This window comes from Perca fluviatilis, chromosome 6, assembly GCF_010015445.1.
Source record: "Perca fluviatilis chromosome 6, GENO_Pfluv_1.0, whole genome shotgun sequence".
NCBI lineage: Eukaryota > Metazoa > Chordata > Actinopteri > Perciformes > Percidae > Perca > Perca fluviatilis.
Window position 1 is genome coordinate 19,681,505 of NC_053117.1, and position 21,589 is coordinate 19,703,093.

General features: G+C 43.1%; 1 protein-coding gene across 1 annotated transcript in view; it reads right to left on the minus strand.

The window, feature by feature from the left end:
- Positions 1-21,589, minus strand: part of ebf2 (EBF transcription factor 2) — a 32,075-nt gene extending 10,486 nt beyond the window's left edge. The window contains exons 1-5 of the mRNA XM_039803156.1: positions 21,027-21,589; positions 19,023-19,179; positions 17,211-17,274; positions 13,580-13,625; positions 11,832-11,900 (exon numbers count right to left, since the gene is read on the minus strand). Coding sequence (XP_039659090.1) covers positions 11,832-11,900; positions 13,580-13,625; positions 17,211-17,274; positions 19,023-19,179; positions 21,027-21,160 — 470 coding nt within the window. The 5' untranslated portion in view covers positions 21,161-21,589. The remainder of the gene's footprint in view (positions 1-11,831; positions 11,901-13,579; positions 13,626-17,210; positions 17,275-19,022; positions 19,180-21,026) is intronic.

The following is a 21,589-nucleotide window of genomic DNA, read 5'->3' on the forward strand; positions in this document are numbered from 1 at the left end:
ACCTTGGGATCATTTTCCACTGTGGCACCACAGGGAGTCTATTTTTTTCTTTTCTGTCTTCACTTCTGCATCTCTGTCAAGACCTCCAATCCCTTTTGTCTGCATCTGCCTCAGTTCCCAAGACTAAACACAGGCCTCTCACTGTGAGGCGGCCACCCCAATAGTGACCACGAGCTTAACTAAAACTAGTTCAACGACCAACCAGTAGGTCAAGACACAAAAAACAATAGCAGAAATGCAGTTTTTGGAAATATTTCACCCCTCAGTGTGGAGCCTCAGTTTCACATTTCTCTGTCTGTTGGGGCATCTGTTACACATAAGTGTTACACACTGTGCTTTACATATGGCCTTAATCATGCAACGAGCACCTAAGCAGCACAGGACCCCTAACAAAAATTTTCATAGGCATTCATCAGCACTAATCACTGTTGACATAAACTGCCTTTTCACATAGACATAAAACACATCGCCCTCTGTGCTCATTGTAAATGAAGGTTTACTGGTAGCAGCAGTTCTGGAAGCATGTGATGCAAAAGGCTTTAATGCAGAGTTCAAGTTAGTTAGCAGCAAAGCTAGAAAAAGGTTCTCCACTCATCTCATTTTCTGGGATTTGGCTTTGGCCTTCCAATTTTGGGTTACTGCATCAAAGACGACACATTTATGCTTTCATACAAATATATAGGAGGGGAAATTTTTAGGAAAAGAATGAGGAGATTGTCATAATTTTTGTTCAGCAGACATTGATGCCCTGCTGCTCAGACATAGGCAAAGTAGTGAGGTGGAGACAGAAAAAAGAGCTGCTCCACTTCATACATGTAACCTTTACCCCCTCCACAATGCTCAATAGCTATTGATTGTAAGAAATCAATAGAGAGATCAGAGCAATAGAAGAAGAGAATGATGGCGAAGAGGGGAGGCAAAGACAGAGGAAGAGAGGGAGAATGTTTGTGTCCTCTATTCAGGGCCATCACTCATCAGACATCCCCTCCATCACACACCCCCCCCGCCCCCCTCCATGTTAAAAAAACAAAACAGTGTCCTGACATCGCGGTGGAGGGGAGCTGAGGGGAGGGCAGGGAGGGTGGGAGGAAAATTAGGAAACCAGATGTGAAGCATTAAAACATACTGACATGCTGAGGGCCTTCCTCTGCCACACTCACACACTGAGAGCACTAACTCATACAGCAGGCCCAGATACGTGCATGTGTGCATGCATATGTCACACGCTGGCTGTACAAACCACACACATATTCATGCGTGATTTCACAGGAAAATACATAAAGACAAATACCGACTTGCAAGCAACCATGTGTGCACAATCAATCATGCAAAATTTTACACTTTTGCAAAAATTATGCCTCGAAAACAAATGTCTAAACGTCATATGTACTGTATGTACTTGCAAGCTGATGTTAAAAAAAACATAGTAACACAGTAATTGGCCAAAAACACGCTGCAGCTCATGGCTATGTGCTAGGATTTGGATAAACCAGTGTTGATCGAAGAATGTTTCACGGCAAAGCACAAATCTACAGATGGGTCATCACGCATCAGTGTATGGATATGCGTCCAATTAGTACATGTACCCGGGCCGAGGAACGGCCGGGGGGGAGGGATGGAGGTGTTTTGTTTTCCTCCATGGGGAGAGCTGTGTTTGGGGGATGGAATGGTGAGGTGAGGTGGGGGATAGTAATAAATACCCCTGGACCCGGGTCCCCTGGCAGACTGGAAGCTAGACTGGTCACCAGGGTTAACACCCGGGGCACATGACCTTTGACACTGCTAATGGGGCACAGAAAACCCTCCACGAACTGATACCCCCTCTGTCGCATACCACCACAGGACCTTTCACACCAACCTCCCAGTCCAACCCCCTCCTTCGCCTCCTCCTCCTAAAACATACAGGGATATCTGTGGCATCAGATTCACTCGCCTTTCACCGGCAAACGTCTCACAGCCAAACTGACTCCATGGTAGTCTTTTCTCCCTTTGTTGTAACAGCTTGTATAATGCACATCCAGTCATCAATCAAACAGCTGTAACTTTTCAGATTTTTACAAGATTGTCACAGTTGAAACCTGTATCCACTATCTACAGATTATCAAATGATGGTCACCACATTACCCTGTTGTCCATTAGTTTCTCAGTGACGTCAGTGTTTATCCTGTGTGACTTTAAACGCCATCTGTATCCAAATGCCAGCATGCACCTCAAACCAGCCAAGTATATTACAGTGGTAGAGAAAGTATTCAGATATTTCACTAAAGTAAAAGTGTTCATTATACAATCATAATCTTCAACGTAATCGGTAACTATAACTTTCAAATAAATGCAGTGGAGTAAAATGTACAATCAATGTAGTAAAAGTATACAGCAGAAGAAAATGGAAATACTCAAGTACTTTAAAATTGCACTTAAGCACAGTAGTTGAGTGAATATACTTCATTGCTTTCAACCACAGAAGGGCTGATTATCAACTTTTTGGAAAGGTAGCACTTAGTATTGAAAACTGAACCGAATGCCATATCAGATAATTACGGATTTAGATAATAATTTTGCTTATTTCAGACTGTATTTTATTCAGGCAAAGTTCTTGTCTGACTGCTCGTGTGTATACAAACTTTTACATTTCAGAAATTCAGAAGTTTGCTAAATAAATAATTTGTAGAAAACATTACATTCCTTGAGGATTGTTTTGATATCTGTAAAGTCTGCTAAAATAGCTGCGCTATATCAAATACATTAAATTAAAACCCCTGTCCTAATGATCAGTGGTAAGATAATCAGTGGGTCAATCGACTCCAGGTAGTCTCAGGCAGACAGCGACCACATGGGGGAACTCAGCTCTTTATAAATTTGCCTGGTGGATTGGCTGTGCCCCTCCTGGCCTCCTCTTAGTTGCCTCCCAGGCTGGCTTCACCCCTGCAACCTCAGCCCCAGCCCACCCCGCCTCTAAACTTGAGAACTGTGACAAAGCCAAACATTTAAACCACTAGTGCTGATTTATAGAGCTTGTTGCGCTGTAAAACATTAAGGCTTGCCACCGCAAAAGTGACTGAGGCACGGCGGAGCTGCGAGAAACAGAGGGCTGAGGGGAGGAAAGCAGAATGATAGGAAGGGTGCACAAGAGGCACTCGAGTGTTTCAACGAGGTTTCTCCTGGGTGCTAAAGTGTTTTACTGCATAGCCTCTCGCTAGCTCCTAAATGTGCATCTCAACAATTTAAAATGAATTAATGTTTCAGTCTCCCAAGCTCAGCCAAAAGCATAGATTGCATACAAAGCTTGGCCACATGGGACTGCGGTCAGACTGCCAAATAGATGGATATGGATAGATATTCAGAGTCTGCAGAACATGAATTCACAACCAGGACAGGGAATAGAAGTCCCAACAGTGGCCTCACCTCTCCCAGCATGCTTGGTGTGTCCTGAGGGACAAGGATTCAAAATATACTCTCAACTGTCAAGTAAAGACACGGAGCACCCTCTACAGCTGAACAGATTTCAAACATACGAGGTCATCTGCAATACACCAACACTAATCTTGCTTTCTCAATACCCTTTCAATCAATCAGCCACTAATCAGATTTACCAATAACACGTGTATATCAAAGCTCGACCTGAACCTCTCTCAGAGAAGAACAATGAATCTGGGATGAATGCCACCGAGAGGGAGAGGAGAGGAAAGAGAAGCAACAACAGAAGGAGAAGAGATGTCTTCTTAATTAGCCAGTAATGATAAGATCTGACAAACAACATCTGTTTCCAGAAAGAGAGAGAAGAGGAGGGGAGATAGGATGAAGGACGAAAGAGAGAGAGGCAGCTGAGAAACCTGTGAAGCCTAGACAACAGGGACCTGCTTGTAAGAAAGTAAAGGGGGAGTGGAGGGGATGTGTAAGGGAGGGAGCGCTGTGTAGCGTGACACAATAGAAGAATGGATGAGAAGTATTACAGAAGTGAGGGAAAGACAGAACGGGGAGGTAAATCTGACAGGGTTGAGGGAGTCGAAGCTCCAGGACGAATTTGACAGACAGAGGGAGGAAAACAGATCAAAATGAGAGAAAAGGAGGGAGACAGACGCAAGAGAAGGTGAGCTGGATAATGGTGCTGCAGGAGGAGAGGAAAAACGTGTGAAGAGATGGGAATGGAATCACTCAGGGGTCCAGGGTGCTGTAATTTACTGTCCGTGGCTAATACACAGCAAATGTGTGGAGCCGAGGACTGGGAGAGGAGAAGGAGAGCCGGGCGGCGGGGAGGCTGAAGGGAGGGCACGCTGACTGTTGGGGCTCTCAGCATGCCTGCTGGGAGCCTGTCAGCAGTCACATCACCCCTTGCCCTCAGCCCTGACAGATTCATCAGGACCATTACACACACACACACACACACACACACACACACACACACACACACACACACACACACACACACACACACACACACACACACACACACACACACACACACACACACACACACACACACACACACACACACACACACACACACACACACACACACACACACTCTGTATCCAAAATATTATAGTGACATTGCAATTGCTGTTCCTGATGGGGAAAACACAACATCTGTTGCACTGAAAGATTCAGCCGGCAAAACACATAAAAGCCAGCGATGATTCCTGCTTTTCTGTAACTTATTATAAGTCTACCCTGCAATCCGTACAATGTAAAAATGTAGATCTATTGTATGAAAACTGTATCTAAACAATCTCCTTGTCTTTTTCCATGTCCCACAGGAGGGATAACTATTGCCTTAAGCATTAGCCAATAAGGATTTTTATTTAAGAAATACAGCAGATGTGTAAATATTAGTGTTGGGAAATGTTTTCAAAAATTGAAAGGGTGGAGAATTTGTAGAGAAAACTAACTCCTGGGAGAAATATAGCCCGTCCAGATACCAGATAAATAGACAGACAAACAAACAAGGTAGCTAGCGGGGCCGGCCCAGCACCAGGGGGCATTGTTAAGTCATTAGTGAAATTTAATACCTCAACACACCGATCCCCATCACACTCACACAAACACACACACGAACACACACACACACACACACGCACACACGCACGCACACACACACGCACACACACACACACACACACACACACACACACACACACACACCCTAACAGCTCCACCCACAGCAGCAGCATCCAGCCAAAGAAAACAGCCCTTGTTCCTAAATACCACTACTAACTGGCCTCTGACTCCACACCCACACCCACACACACACACAAGATACTGATTATACTGATACAAGATCCCCTTACAAAATAAATGGCAAACGCAGGAATTTCACATGACAAATAAACCCACAAATACAAATCACACACACATAACCCAACACTGCTCATTTGCCTGCGATCTGAAGTACCTCTAAATCACACTAATCTGCCCCCTTCTGATCCTCTGAGTGCCCCTACTTAAGCTCTACACTGCTCAACCAAAGGTGAACCCTATTAGTGGCCAGACAAATGAGAGGGTTTGCCCCAGCTACTCCGAGAGTGCGAGGCCTTTTAAAGTGTGCCATTGAGCTGCAACTCAAAACTTCCAATTTGCCCCCCCCCATCATCTCTGCATCCCACCCACTCTAAAGGTCCCCCTGCTGTTCCTCCACATTAGCCCATTGGTAGTCCATTCCCATTTCCTGTTAACATTTCTCCACTGATCTCTGTCTCCGACTACCCCCTCTGTAGGCTCTCTCAAAGAAAACAAACCAGTCCTACTCCTTGTGTCAAGGTTCAAGCCACAACAGCTAACACTGGCTGAAGCGGAGCAAAGGTGACCAAACACAAACTCGGCTCATAACCTACAACTCATTATACACTTCCTGTGCACACAGGAGTCCAGGATCTTCCCAGTTCACATGAGACCACATCGCAGAAAGCTAGTGGCCCCACAAAAGGTCCCTGATCTCATTTTCAGCAGTCTAACTCTGAGTGACGCTCCCACTGTTTGAAGCAGTACCTGTCAGTGAATTTGATATTCGAGACATTGCAGCGTCTCTGTCTGTCTTTGTGTCATCCTCCCCCTTGCATTGCCCCAAGGGAGGAGCCATCCCTGCGGTCCTGTGCCAGCTGCTCAGTGGTCCAGCCTGTGTGCCGCTCCGCTGTTTGAGGCGGTGTGCACTGGAGCCTCAGGGCCCTGTCGCCACGCTGCCTGGCCCCCTGCCTGAGGTGCTCGCTGACAGGGGGTCTGGAGGGACTGGACAGTACTACCCCACCAGGGAGAGACCTGTGACAGCAGACTGAAGGGACCAGTGTGCCTGACTTTGTCTCTGTGCATGTATGTATGTGTGGCACACAGGTAATTTATGCATACATATTAATATCAGCATCACTGTGATTTTACTGATTGTGAGTGCAATCTAGCAACACTACGACATTATCTTGGCTTATCGTCTGTGGAGTGAATTCTGAGTTTGCTTATAACTTGGCCAGTATCCTAAGTGTAGTATAAAATACTTTTTTTTCTGATTAGTTGGAACATATTCATTTCAATTTTATATTATAGTGTGCAATGTATATTAAACTCCAGGTTAGCAAAGCAACAATTTTCATGCTACACCTAAACAAAATTAAATAAAGTGACTGCTCACAAAATTGGTTGTCAGCCCGCCCTGGGTAAATAAAGACACTGCATGTGGTATCCTTCAATATATATCAGGATAGGTTGTAATGCATAATCAAACAAGCCCCAGGTTTTTTCGATACTGTGTTCAATGAGAACACAGTGATTTCTCCATAAATGATAACATATCCAGTAAGTTTTTTTAAGAAAAGGGTCTGTTTCAGTTTGCAGCAACTTTGCGAACATCATCTGCAGCTTTTTCTGTGGCCGAAACTCAAATATGGAGGATAGAAAAGCACCTCCTCCACATCCTCTGTAAGTTGGATAACAGAGTAGGAGAGTGATCCACAACAGCTATTGTCAAGAGACTGCCTTTTTTTTTAGCTACTTCACACAAAAAGTCCTCTTTTCTGATGATTGGCCCGCCCCAACATCCTGTTTCAGAATAAAATATATATAACAAAAAAAACAGGAGGGACATTAGAAACTCAAATTTGATTTCTTAAAAACGTTATTGGCTACATGATGGGATGGTTCACAGCCCCTCAGACCTTTAGACAAGTCATCTTTAATAAAATGTAATAGAAAAGGTAATGGGAGTACAGGTACAGCATGCCAGTATCAACAAAGAAAGTTACAGTATGAGTTCCACTCAAGGAGAATCTTATAGTGGGAGTATGAGAAACAATCTCCTAAAATGACATTGTTGTCTTACACATAAAACTCTCAAGTGCATATATGATGACCTAACAGGGCGACTTGGCGGCAGTGTGTAAGTATGCATCTGGGAAAGGGGAAGAATTTGACCCCTGACACAGTCCAACAAATGTTACTGCATTTATTCTTTGGCTGATAGTTTAATGTTCTTTTCCCAAAGACTTGAAGCTTCTATTTTCTTTTTGGTTGAAGCTGAAGAATGAGGAGGCTGGTGTTCCCCTCCATTTACAATACAAGGAGAAACTATCTGTCCTGCTGTAAGAACAGGCAGTGAAAGACCATTCAGAGGCACAGAGGGAAGTGGCCCGCATCATCATATACTGTTATTTGTTTTTAATTATTTTAAGACGCGCAGACACAAACAGGTGAATGGACTAACATGGAAACAGATGGTCAGACTGCCTCTCTGATACACCACAGGCATTTACATACACCAACAAATGATATCTGAATAGTTTATTGTCAAACTGTCCAGACAGTGTTAATCCGTAAAGAACTATAAAAGACATGCGGTTTAACTGCACTGCAGAACTGGGACTGTGTGCACGTGTGTCTGTACGTTATCATACTGGAAATTGTCTTTGTGTAGGAAAAATAGATTTGAGAATTAAAATCAGCATGAGGAATTCAAAATAATAAACATTCAGCTGGGCGATTTTGTACTATCTACTACACATTGATTAGGATTGGGGACGGGGAGAGACCTGCACTGACTAGTTATAAACAAAGCTGTGGTACATGCACATAACTAGAACCAAGACTATAAACAGATCAATATAACCCACAACCTAAGATTAAGAGTAATGGATTCCTCTTGGAGCCGAGCATCTGAAGTCAAGCCCAGGACAACTAATCATTGCTCAAATAGTAAAATGATCAACTCAGAAAGCAACTATTTAAAAGAAAGCACAAAAGACAATGGTACTTGCATCTCAGATGAAGTTTTTTTTTTTTTTTTCAGTATTTGAAATTCAAAGGCTGATATACACGAGTATGTATGAGTCTTTGTGAGCTAATTTTGAGTCAAGGGGAGGGGAGAGCCATATTGACAACATTGGAAAATTCCTATTGATTATTCTTCTTTTCTCTGAGCGCCGGCTTGTTAAAAAAGACCCCTTTTGGAAACACGATCAATTAGTGAGATAGTGCTTGCCATTGATCACCCTCTCTCCCACCCCCACACACACACACCTCACAAGACTCTTTCCTTACGATGGATCCCTCCACACACTCCTTATGACCAACTATTGATCTCAGCTTCTTAGCCAAATATAAAAGCACACACTCACACTGAGCACTGACCCCCCTCCCATCCAAACCACACAGTCTAATACTAATACTGACATCTGCTTGTCTCCATAGTAAACCCATGGTCCACTCATAAATACAGAGGCCAGCTTTGGCCCAGAACCAATATAGTTTCTCAGAGGTCAGAGGTCAGCATGGCAATAATGCCACCATTAACAGATCTGCCTAAGTTAATACTTCTCAGAGAAGAGGAGCTTTACAGAGTAAAACAACATTAGTATTATACTTAGGGCTGATTATATTTTTCCTTTCATTGATAAGTTGATTATTGATATCGGTTTAATGGATTAAAACTTCAAAGTATAAGACTGAGAAGAGCAGCAGATTTTCACTTTTGAGGAGATGGAACTAGCCTTTTTGCTTGATAAATGACCTAAACAATCAATCAATCAAAAAGTTGATGTCAATGAATTGTCAATTAACCAACTGATCCACTAGTTGCTTCAACACTAATTGTAAAACAAGCCGCCACACAATACAACAATATTATGGCCAAATGTAAAAATGTTACATTACAAAATAGAAAAGTATAAAAACACTGATTGCATGAGTTTGAGAGGTTAGTGAAGATTGATGGTGATGAGCCCAGAGGAATCAATTTATCTATCTAACTGATCGATCATCCATTCAGTGAACAAGCCAGTCCATCAGTCTATCTTTGACTGACACTCTCCAAACAGAGAAGTCACATGAGTGTAGCAGTTCACCAATGTTAAGATTATACAATTGTAAAACTATTAGACACAGCAGGCAGCGGGGCATTAGATAATTCTCTCCCATAGGCAACTTAAGAGTCATCTCTTTGTCAACGACTGCCCTTGCCCTCTTCATCCCTTGGTCCCTCCACCCTCTATCCCTTCACCCCTCCCTATGGATCAGCTGTGATCTCCTCTCTCTTTCCTTTCACTCAAATCAGGATTAGGGAGAAGAGGAGGCGGAGGGGGGAGCAGCAGCAGCAGGAGAAGGGGGAGAGAAAACTGAAACAATATGGAAAGGAGATTAGAAAAGAGGGGGTTTGGGCCGTTTGGGGAATTGCAAACTCCCTTGTGCTTGGGTAGGTGTCCTAATGACACCGCCTAATTATGGCAAAATTAGACAGGCTAAAGGGAGGGGGGGGGGGGTTGGAGGAGATTGTAACTTGGAAAAAGAAGATGAGCAGGGGAATTAGGCAATAGGGAGTGAAGAAGTAGGCGCACAGTAGGAGCATGTGAGAGCAAACGGAAAGAGTGAGAGGGGTGTGCAGTAGTACAGATACAAGGCGAAGCGGGGAGTAAGGGAGTGTGGGGCTGAGGGTGAGAGAAAAAAGAGAAAGGGAAGAAGGGGTAGAAAGCAGTGGCTGGGCGATAGCAGCGAGTGGGCCCCAGCACGCTGCATGTTAATTGGAGAACAGGTGTTGGGGCTGGGAGCAGGAGGCTGATTACTGGAGCCACAGAAACAGACCGTCTCCTCCACACACAGACACACACACACACACACACGCACAAATGCACATAGGTTTCACACACACACACACAAACACACACACACTCACACACACACACACATGAATAATTTAATACCCAAGCAGTGACTAGGAAAAAGGTCAAAGTAAGGGTCACGAGGAAACATAGACAATCGCACATACATCCATATACATACATAAATAAACATGCAAGGATCCCACACACATGAAAATATACATCCGTTTGTGTTCACACAAACAGTGTATACATGCTCTAAACACACACATCTGTCAATCTTTTTTAGAGCGTGGTGTACATGCATACAGTACAGTCAAATGAGAAAGTGCACACAAGGTGGGATAAGAGGGCACAGGGCCACGCAAAAATTCCATTGGCTTATCAGAAATTAACTGGCTGCTAATAGGCTGCTCCCTGAGGAGAGGATTTCGCAGGCCAGTCAAGACAGAGAAGCCCCAATCAGGACGGGATATGCCCAGTGTGATTAGAGAGTACAGTAGGTCAATGATTCCATTTAAATCAATCCTCACAGCCGCACACCAGCCTGCACACACACACACACACACAGACGCACACACACACACACACACACACACAGACACACACACACACACACACACACACACACAGTCATACAGATTGCTCTTTCTTCACCAGCCGCCGAGCTACTGACAAACAAATTTTGAAAGGTTTAGCCATGTTAGGAGGAAGTTTAATAGGGGTGCGGAGGGGGATATTGGGAGAGTAATGTGCTACAGTAAATGCGAAAAGCAGCTGCTCCTAAGTATTCTGGGAAAATTCAAAAGACAACAGCCCAATTTTTTCCATTATATGAAAACTATCTTCAGCGGAGATCCTTTGAGACACACTGTCAACAGCCAGCCAGCTTGAACTGAGGAGGGGAAAGAAAAGGGTCCTTGACGTATATGAAGTGAGTGTTTTCTAGACAGACGATTGCAGGGAAGGAGAGAAGGAAGGAGAGAAGGAAGGAGAGAGGAGGGAGAGGAGATGAAGGTTGCGTCCATGACATCACAGAGAAAGTATTTCACATGCGGTCTGCTTATGAGCATTCATCACACTGGTTAATGCCAGGCAGACAGTGCGAGACCTCCGAAATCCCTCGCACGTGAAGGCCCTCACACACGCTGATTACTGCGGGGGTCATCCGCCTTTAAGCCTGATAACTGGCTGTCAGGGTGAACATGTACTACATATGTGAGCCTGTCTGGTGGTATGAAAGATCCACATGAAAGATTCCACAAGTTTTTGGCAGATTTCAGGTGCAGCTAATGTTGGCTGTTAAACGTAATGAGTGACCAAACTGAAACAGATCCCAGCAGGGTGAAGATAGATCAACAGATAAACAGAAAGCTGAAGAGAGAGAAACACATGGGGGACAGACATGGACACAGATACTTTATACTGTAGCCTCCTTGCATTGATTCAGTGTAACTGATATGGCAGAAACACTTATCCTTATGTTGTAAATATGTATCCATACAGCCCACACATCCATCCATGCATGTGTTGTAACTGGGGCTTATACTCGGCCATGCAGCTACTCCTCTCACTTGGTTTAAGTAAATGCAACAGTTGATTGGTGAGATCTCATTACAACAACCTTTCCATCAACCTGTGATCTCTCCTTCTTTGTGACTGTGTAGGTGCATATGTACAAAAATGGGCGACCTGAACATTTAGCATGAAGAGGTGCTTGTTTGACGTGGTTTGACTGTATGGGACATGATTTGATCTCATTACCTGTCAATGATGACTGGGTCAGAGGGCGTCTCGTTTCGGTTGCCACAACTTTTCTTCTCACAACAGCGGCTGAATGGGCAGTTAAAAGAAACAGAAAAAAAGGAAAAAGTCAGTGGAGCAAAAAAACAACAACAACAAATTAAATAGGAGGAGACATCATTTGTCTGGCCCATCCACATCCAACGGGCCCAGACTACTATGCCCCGCAGTCGGCCAAGATCCAGGAGCACACAAAGGAGGCATGAGAGGGGAGGGGAAGAATAGACAAAAGAATAAAAGAGGAAGAAAAGGTACAACAACACACCCTACAAACAGTGAGAGACTATTCAAAAGTGAAAAGCCAGCCAGGCAATCTGTCACATTGATTTCGAAATCAAACTCAACCCCCACGCAGCCTCATTGCGCTAAACACACACACACACACACACACACACACACACACACACACACACACACACACACACAATCGCACAACATCCTACCATTCGTCAGCAGTCCTGTCCGAGGAGCCTGCTGGCCACCCAGCCCCCCCCCCCAAAGTCCCCTTCACTGCATAACAAAAGTGCCCCCACCCCTAACCATCTGCCACCCCTACACCTCGCCTCACCCCTCTCGTGTCCCAGCTTGGCCCTGCCCTGCCCCCCTCCGCCCCCCTGTCAGACGGCCTCACTCCCCAGCTGTGATGCTTGCCCTCTGCCTCTTCGGCTCTGTTATTAGCCAGCTGTGAGTCACATTCGGGCATCTGCTGGCTACACAATGGCAAAGCCCACTCCGTCTTATCCCCTCTCCCCATGGCCCAGCCCCCTATCCTTTCCCCTGCTGCCATCGAATCCTGGGTCACTGCCCCACTTCCAGACCGCTCTCTTCAGCTTCTTCTCCATCCATAACCCTGTGTTCACCTATTTTCTTTATTCACCAAACACTAACTAAAACCTTCTGGTCTCTAAGCCACAACTAGGTATTTTTTAAACTCACTTTTATAACAACTCTTTGTAACACTGGATGTGACATTGGGAGTAAACCACTACACTTGTCATTACATGTTGACAAACTTCAAACATGAGGTCTTGGCTAAACTAAGCTTGAATTACATTTCGATGAGGGAAAGGCGGATTGTTCCCCAAAAGTATGTCTGCTGCTGTCAGCTGAGGTCTGGCTGCAAAACACCAGGCCAGAGAGTGAGGAGCTCCAGGAAGAAACAGGAGCTGGCCAGGGACATGCTGCGTTACAGCAAAAAGCAATGGGGAAGGGGTGGGTTACCACTGTAACAAGGATGATGACAGACAGGCTAGACTTATAATTCAACCACAGTCTAGTTTTAAAAAAAAGTAGAGCGCTAAGCATCATCCCAAAACCACATTTCAAGCTAACTGAGACAATGGACCTTTTTCACAGCAGACATTTTTGACTTGTCATAGTAGGAAAAGCCCAGCTGAAATTGATAACCTTAACAATGGCTCAATTCCATCAAGTGTCCCAGTAAGCTGTTTCAGTGAGTCAGTATGTACAATACCAGGACCTCTCCTAAGTGGAATGCAGCCATCATTAATGGTTTTGAATACACCTGTGCTTTTCCTACTATGACATGTCAACATGTCTGCTGTGAAAAAGGTCTATGCAGAGTGAAGGAGAGTAATGGATATTTGGATTTCAAGATTTTGAGGATTTTGAGCATGCGTGTTTTTGTGTGTGTGTGTGTGTGTGTGTGTGTGTGTGTGTGTGTGTGTGTGTGTGTGTATAAGACTCACCTGCACATAACCTCGTGTGTAAGCAGAACTCTGCACATTTCTTTTTTTTTTTTTTTTTTTGTCTTTAGGGGGAAGAAAAAAAAAAAAGACCCCCTTTTTTTTTTTTATTAAACTTCCTTCCCCCCCCCCCCCAGAATTTAAAGGGGTTTCCCCCCTTTTTTTTGGGCACACAAAAAAGGGGGGCGCCAAAAACCCCCCCTTCGCCCCAACCCCTGCGGAGAGGGGGAGGAAAACAGAAAGTGGTTGTTATTAATAACTTTAACAAGTCATTTAAGGCATGAGGGAGGATTTACTGAAAAATATGTAAAAATGTATGATCTCTTGCCCTCAGTGCTTTAGTATACTAGTGCAGTGATTGCCTGGCGATGGTTGCACTGGCAGACCGCTTGGCCTCCGGTATTGCTGCCATGAATGCTAAAGCATACACGTCATTTGATAACAGCTAACTATTTGGGACGAGACTTTTTCAAGAAACAAACGCGTTCATTTCATCGCTGATGCTTGAAATGTTTGAGTTTGCTACAGTGTAACATGTCTGGTCTCCTGCTTGGTCTTCAACATCTGTTCTTGAATGTACTATAGCGAGTAACAGTAGGCTACAGTGTAACCAAGCGGCAACATTCGGCTCTGAGAAAATGCGGAAGCGCCTAAAACCTGCATTCTTTCTAATGGCCAGCAGAGGGCGACTCCACTGGTTGCAAAAACAACGTCCGATAGACGTCTGAACCTACTTCTCACTTGTTCTATTACCTCAGTACACGTTTTCCTAATGAGTTTATGGTCTCACTCCTTAGTTAGTCCTAGCATGATGTTAATTTTGTAAATTATAGACGATAAGCAGGCTACGCTTATGGTGTGGCTACCTTGCTATTGACAAGTCGCTATGTAGAGATCTTTCAATCAGGACCAAGCATATCCATGGCACTGTGTACATTTAAATAGCCAGGAACTTCTTTATGGGTGTTATCTGTGTTTTCATCTTTGAAATTTAAGCCTTTCGCTGTGTGTTTTCAATTCATCAAAGTTTATTGTAAATAAAGTTTAGATCCTAAAAATGTCTTGTTCGTTCGTTGTACAAAAAAAACAAACTCTTAACGAGTTGGCTGTTCATTTTTCTGGTAAGTAGGATTGATTGTTTTTTGCTAGCAAAAATTAGCATCCTAAGTAATAGCTTATGTTAATGTGAATAACGGATGCACCTTTCTAACCAACCTGTGCTAGTGTTAGCTGGTAACTTAGCGTTTAACTTAGCGCTCCTCCCCAGCTCCACCCTCTCGTCCAAATATGGTGACTTCTGGCTCCAAAAGACCAAGACAAAATTTTAAACTCAAGGCTTCAAAATGCAGTCCACAAACAGATGGGTGATGTCACAACGTCCACTTCTTTTATACAGTCTATGGGTGTAACGGTACACAAAAGTCACGGTTCGGTTCATAACCTGGTTGAAGAATCGCGGTGCGAGCTCGGTACAGCGGGGGCAAAAAACAACAAATGCATTAGTCTATTCTTGATTTATTTTGAAGGGACAGTAAGGCAAGTGTCAAAGACAGACAAATCCCTCTTGTTGGAGAGGTAACATTTTGCCCTCTGGCAACTTTGGTAAACTATTTTCATTATAAAAGTAAGGAACATGTCAGACACTTCTGTATTACACTGTACCGACACTAAACAAATAGGCAATAGGTCACAATATGCCAAAAAACAAAAAAAAAACATCTCTTGAACTGAAAATACCAAAATACATAAAATAAAACAAAATCAAACTCGTGCATTAGGAGGAGTGTTTCAGTGTCACCTTGACTAAACATTCAAAGCACCCAAACCTTTATCATCCCGGTGGTGGGAAGCACATCTGGGTGATGCCGTTGAATGTGAGCAAGTTGGATGTGTTTCTATTTCACATACCTGAGAATGGTGGAGCAACGCTGACATACCGTCATTGGGCATGGTCAATCTGAAAACTGTGTGCACCATTTTGAACGAGGTACGTTTTCTTTCATTTGGTGGATGTGTCAGAGGTGTTACCCTATCCTTTCTATTCCATTATATATCATATCTATGGTGTGTATATAACGCATTAATAAATATGTCCTGAAGATCTCTAGAGCTTGCACTCTGCACTGCACTTCCTTGGGTCCTCAGCAAGTCAATCGGATGAACGATTGTCAAGAAAATTGAAGGACAGGCATACAGACAAGAGACTTCTTCTATTTTATTGGAAATTAGAAGTAGAAGAGATCAAGCTAGAAGCTCCACCCTAATTGCTAAATGCTCAATACTGTTGCCATAAATGAAGCAACTGAAACGGCACTGAAACTCCTAAACTCCCTCTAACCAGTTGATAAAAAAGTACATGATGCTGAGGATTCTCAAAATAAAATGGAAAGATTTATGATTATTTATATTATAAACTCTGGACAAGCTCAAAAAGCATTGAACTCTGTCCAGCCAACATGGAGGAATAAGATTGGCAAGCAGTTTGTATTTTCTCTCTGATGGTTTCTGAGGGGATTGAGAGTTATTTGATGTTTGATGAATATGTCATGTTCGGCTATGAGGCCAGAATTTACAACCACATTCTCACGTTTGTCAAACTGTTCTTTTCTTGGATATTTCTCAGTTAACTTCTGATTTATTCCCAAGTTTACATGACTGACTGGAGATTAGAGTTATACACTAACAGGTAAAATAGCACCTGATCAGTTTTTAAGGGGTTTAATTGAGGAGCGAATGTCTTCTGAACATTGTCTCTCGTTTCTATGTATGCAGGTGTGTCTCTGAATCTCTGGATGCTTTAAAACCTCCGCTGTAAATCACACAAGATAGGGAAACCACATGTAATGAATTGCTTCTTGAGAGAAGAGCGCATTACCCAAGTATTTTTTTATAGAGACTTTGGAGAGTATTGCTTTCAAAATGTGTTTCTCTCATCAAAGTCTTGATCGAGATGCCTTTGATATCGCGTGGGGGAAGGGGATGAGAGGAGGGGATGCAGAGGAAGTGCTTTTGGTGTGCTTGTATGTACGGTGTGTGTGTGTGTGTGTGTGTGTGTGTGTGTGTGTGTGTGTGTGTGTGTGTGTGTGTGTGTGTGTGTGTGTGTGTGTGTGTGTGTTAGTGTGTGTATGGTGGGTGTATAAAGGGGTAGCTCTGGAACATGTCTTTTATCTTCTCTCCCATGGGTTCCACTGCGATGGCAGAGTAGGGGCAGCAGTGGCTCATGGGACCCAAATTTCTCTACGTACTGTATCCCTCGATCTGATATGGAAGCACTATGGGGGGTTGGAGGAGTTGGGGGGAATGAGAGGGGGTTGGGGTGGGGTGGCACCATGTACCTCATTTCCCCATACATGGGCCCAGTGTCTCCTCACAGAGCTGAACGTTAAATTGTACAAGCCCAGTGATTAGATGATGAGCGGAAGGAAATTGATGAGCTCAGAGAAGAGAGGTGAGGTAAGGATGTTGAGGAAGATTACTTAAGTGGAAAGGTGTGTGTCATGTTAGTACCGCTGGTGTCACCCCTGACCTTTTTTCAACTCCTGCACCACTGTCGTCTAAATAATCAAATTAGACACCTCAAGAGGCAAAGAATCAACCCATAATCTGAAAACTCTGAATGTTTGACTGTACTCACCGTTGCTGTAGAGGAGCTGTAGCTTGTAGTGAGTGCCGTTGTTGGTCTTTTCTCCCGTCTGCTCCTTGGAAAGAGAAAGGACAGACACAGAGACAAATGCAGAGCATGCAGTTAGGCACATTTGAGGCACAGATAAGTAGAGCTGAGCATCCCCACGCAGTGTTAAGCACAGCGGGGCTCTCCTAATCCTGCAGCTCGCCCTTCCATGGGAGCAGCATGGAGATCAGAGGGTTGTAGGCTCAGAGCCCATGTGGGACCTTTCGTTGTGTTCAAGAGCTGAGTGCTTAACCTTGAGTCAGATGTTCTTTGTAGCAGTTGAACTATCATGTCTGATGTAAACTCCTAAAAACCTTAAGATCAAATGCAGTGGTCCTCCTTGCAACGAGGTAGCACAGGCATGGTTATATGTGTGTGCGTGTGTGTGTGTGTGTGTGTGTGTGTGCGCGCGTGTGTGTGCAAAGTGTGGAAAGTACTGTATGTGAGACTGAGCAGCAGTCGACCTTGACAGAAAAACTTCCTTTCCGCTATCCCTCCCTCCCCCAGGCTCTCCACTAGCCTCTCACTTCTTCCTTCTCTCCCCTCTCTGTCTCTTGTTCCCCCTCTTTCTTTCTCTTCTTCTACCTCTACTGGTCTTTCTAAGTGGTCTCAAAGGAATGCTCTCTGGTCCAATAACCCAGGAGGCTGGCATCACAGAGACGAGCGCGAGAGACGAGGAAAGAGAATGAGGAGAAGGGAAGTAGAGAAACTGGGAAAAGGAGACATGGTGAGGAGAGGGGGAAATTAAGATGCATGGAGATAAGCTGGAAAGTAACAGAGCTCCAAACTTCATATCAAAAGTGAAATTGAGACTTAACGTCAGGAGATAGATGGATGCCTAGCTTCATAAGTTTTGTGACTATACACAGAGGAACATTTATTTTGCTTTGCCATCGTTCTACCTCTGCATAATTACAAAGCAAAAACAGATGCCAGGGTAACCATGCAGAAAATGAACTCCTCCACTGCCATCATATTACTCTACGCTGGCCTGTGTGGCACAAAGGGGAGCAGACAGACAGCTTTTAGCCCTGGCGTTAGCACTGCCACCCACCCTCTCCCTCCCTCCCTGCCCATGAAATTCATAGTAAAACTATGTTTGAACTTCAGCTGACAGGACGATGTCTTCTTGTCTTTCTCACAGGGGAGATCTGTTGCCAGTTTAGGAGGCTCTCACTCCCCTCACCACAAGGCAGAAACATCCATCAACACTGGGCATAAGGCTCCCACTCCAGGCAGTCTCTTTCTAACTCTGTCTCCACACTGCACCCTTCCTTATTTTGGTCTGGTCCAACCTGAGGAATCCAGCTCCCCCCCACAGCAGTATTTAGAGTATGGGAGGGGGGGCATGAAGGAAAAGAGACTTTGATGATTAGTTCACTGTATAACTTAACAGGAGCTAGCATAATTTGCATTTTAAAAAGTAGAGATGTCCTCCTAATGAGGCAAGCTGCTAATTAGTCATTAGATATTCTTTTTCAATCCCATATCATCAGCTCATTCAGGGTAGATCTTATGTAAACATGTAGCCGTCAGCTGTTCGATATGCTTGGCTTTACTGGGGATGGGGAAGATCAAGTTGAGCACCTGGTTACAGCTGAACCATATCACTAATACATTCTGTTGCTGTTGTTATTCTGAGTTTTGCAGACAATACTGCTCCAGATTTATGTTTTGAGAGTTAAAAAAGTCCTTGAAATAACTGTAAAGATGATGTATTAATGACATCCTCAAATAATCATTACGGCATACAGGCAATCAGAAAAACTAACACACCTTGTCATGCTCAACAAAGTCCACAAACGAAGTCCTCTCCACCTCCACAGGTTGGCCGTGTCTGTCATAGAGCGCCAGGACAAAGTGGAAGAAGTTGGACTTTCTGAGATTTGAGGGCGGCTGCTTCTCAAAATGAGCTCTTGACAAAGCAACTCCACTGAGGACACAACAGGAAGAGACAGTCAGCTCTACAGATATTCATATTGTGTTATAATAGACTGAGTTATACTGATAAATACAAAGGTTATTTCTAATTAAATTACCATCTAACAATATAATCCATTGGTAGTTGAAAATAGTTCTCAAATCTAAATAAAGCAAAAACAAAGACTTTTCTCTGCTTGTAGTAAATCATGAAAACTCAATTAATATGCTTTTGAAATATTTTCGATTTTCTTGCACTTCAAAGGCAGTTATTCAAATATTAAAGTCGCTTTTAAAATAATTTAATTTTCCATATTTGGTAAGTTTTTTTTGTTCTCCAATTGTTGAGGCCTTCAGTTTATCCATACAATCATTTTCAATAGTCAATAGAAATAATAAAAAAAAAAAAATATATATATATATATATATATATATACATAAAAGAATATATAATTTATAAATATTTTGCTTTCTCCATATCTTTAAGAAATGTTTTCTTGTCTAGAAAAAACTAATGTGGCCTGGAAAAACAGGAAAAGCAAAACTTGTTGAAACTATATTTTAGCTTGAAAACTGAAAAGTCAACAACAATAATATCAACACTTTAGGGTTGATGGTGAAGCATCGTGGTTAAAATATAGGCTACCTACTAAGTGTAAATAGGCTACTCAATGTTACATTTAAATAACTTAAATATTTAGGCATATTCCCCGTGCAGGTCACATAGTCCGTACAGTGTTTCTATAAATTTACCTTCGATCTAAAATGGTCCATTTATATCTTTCAGATAACTCAAAACTTTGATTTCTCGTGACAGCATTAAACGTTTCTTTTAAAACGACGAGTTTTTTTTTTTATTGTTGTTGCTAGTTTTTGGATAAAGTAATACAATCAAGATATTTGAATTACATTTTAACTTTCAATAAAATACTCCATAATATCAAATAACCGAAATACAGCATGAATTGCGCCATATACTTACTAATTGCTGTTATCTATTAAGACGTAGCCTATGTATTATACTAATCGACTATTTCTTTCTTTTTTCTTGAAAACGCTGCTGCGCTTGTCCTAAACTTTGGACATTGGTGTGTGTGTGTGTGTGTGTGTGTGTGTGTGTGTGTGTGTGTGTGTGTGTGTGTGTGTGTGTGTGTGTGTGTGTGTGTGTGTGGGTAAAGAAATAAAAAACGTGAATATGATAGTTGAACAACTTTGTAAATGTGAAAAACAAAATGTGAAAAACAATAGAAAACCCGTGTAATATTTCTGCTGATAAAAAAGAATAGTCATAAATGTAAAGGCCACTGAAGAAAAATGAGTTTTTCAGCTACATCAACTAAAATAGCTACACGGGGGGGAAATCAGCTTTAGGCACATAGGCTCCTGGTTTTCAAAGTATCTCAAATTGTGTAGCCTAAACTTAATATTTAAATTGACCTTTTGCACAAGAGTAAATTGTCTAATTTGTGTGACTTAATGTTAAAGTCTATTAGGCTATAGTTATGATTAATAGTGTTGGGAATATGGGCTTACTTGCCTTGTGGGCATATAACCTTTTATTGCTTTAAAAATAACAATATCAAGTGTTGTTCTTTCATCATATTTAAAGACGTTTTATGAATTGGGGGCAAAGAGGTTTAAAGGGGACTCGTGTCATCTTTTGCAACAAGTAGCCTAGTTTGCAGCTCTTTTTTGATGGACACCTGCTTAAAATTCACACATCATAAACTATATTGTGCTCGTGATGCTGATTATGAAAACAAATGCTGTCACGTTGCCAGCAAGTCTGAGCGCAACTGATGAAAATAAGTGGTGAGAATGTAGTCTAACGTCAATAGATCAGCTGGGTTTGTACTGTACCTTTGCGCCGCTACGTTCGCATCCACAACCCCGACATTACGCACCCACGACCGAACGGGATCCATCTCCTCTCCAAGACTTCTCTCTTTTAATCCGCTCACTTCTCGCATCAGATGCTCCTGGATCCCGAACATTTAAGCCCTGTCCTGCGCGTTTGGGTGCACTTTTTTGAACTTAAGAAAAAAAAAAAAAACTGAGCTGGCGAGCTAAAGCACTTCGCAAACACCCGAAGGCACTGCCCTCCTCCACAGCTTTGAAGAAGAGATGACCGACGCGGTGTGATGAGGTTTCAGAAGGCTCCTCAGTTAAAAATCCACGCACACTTTCTTTTCGGGCTGAAACGATGATAATAAATGTATTCCCCTACTAATTGCAAGCATTGTCCAAGCGCAAATCTCCAGCGTCAGTTCGAGCGCAATGTTCACCTGCTCACACCTCAAACACTTCAGAGCGAGTCCGTCTCGGAATATTCTGTCCTATAGCCTAGGTGAGAAAGTCCTCCTTTGTCAGAGGGCCAGATCGGATCAAAACAGTTGATCCGAGGGCCAGGAAGCTTGCAGTGA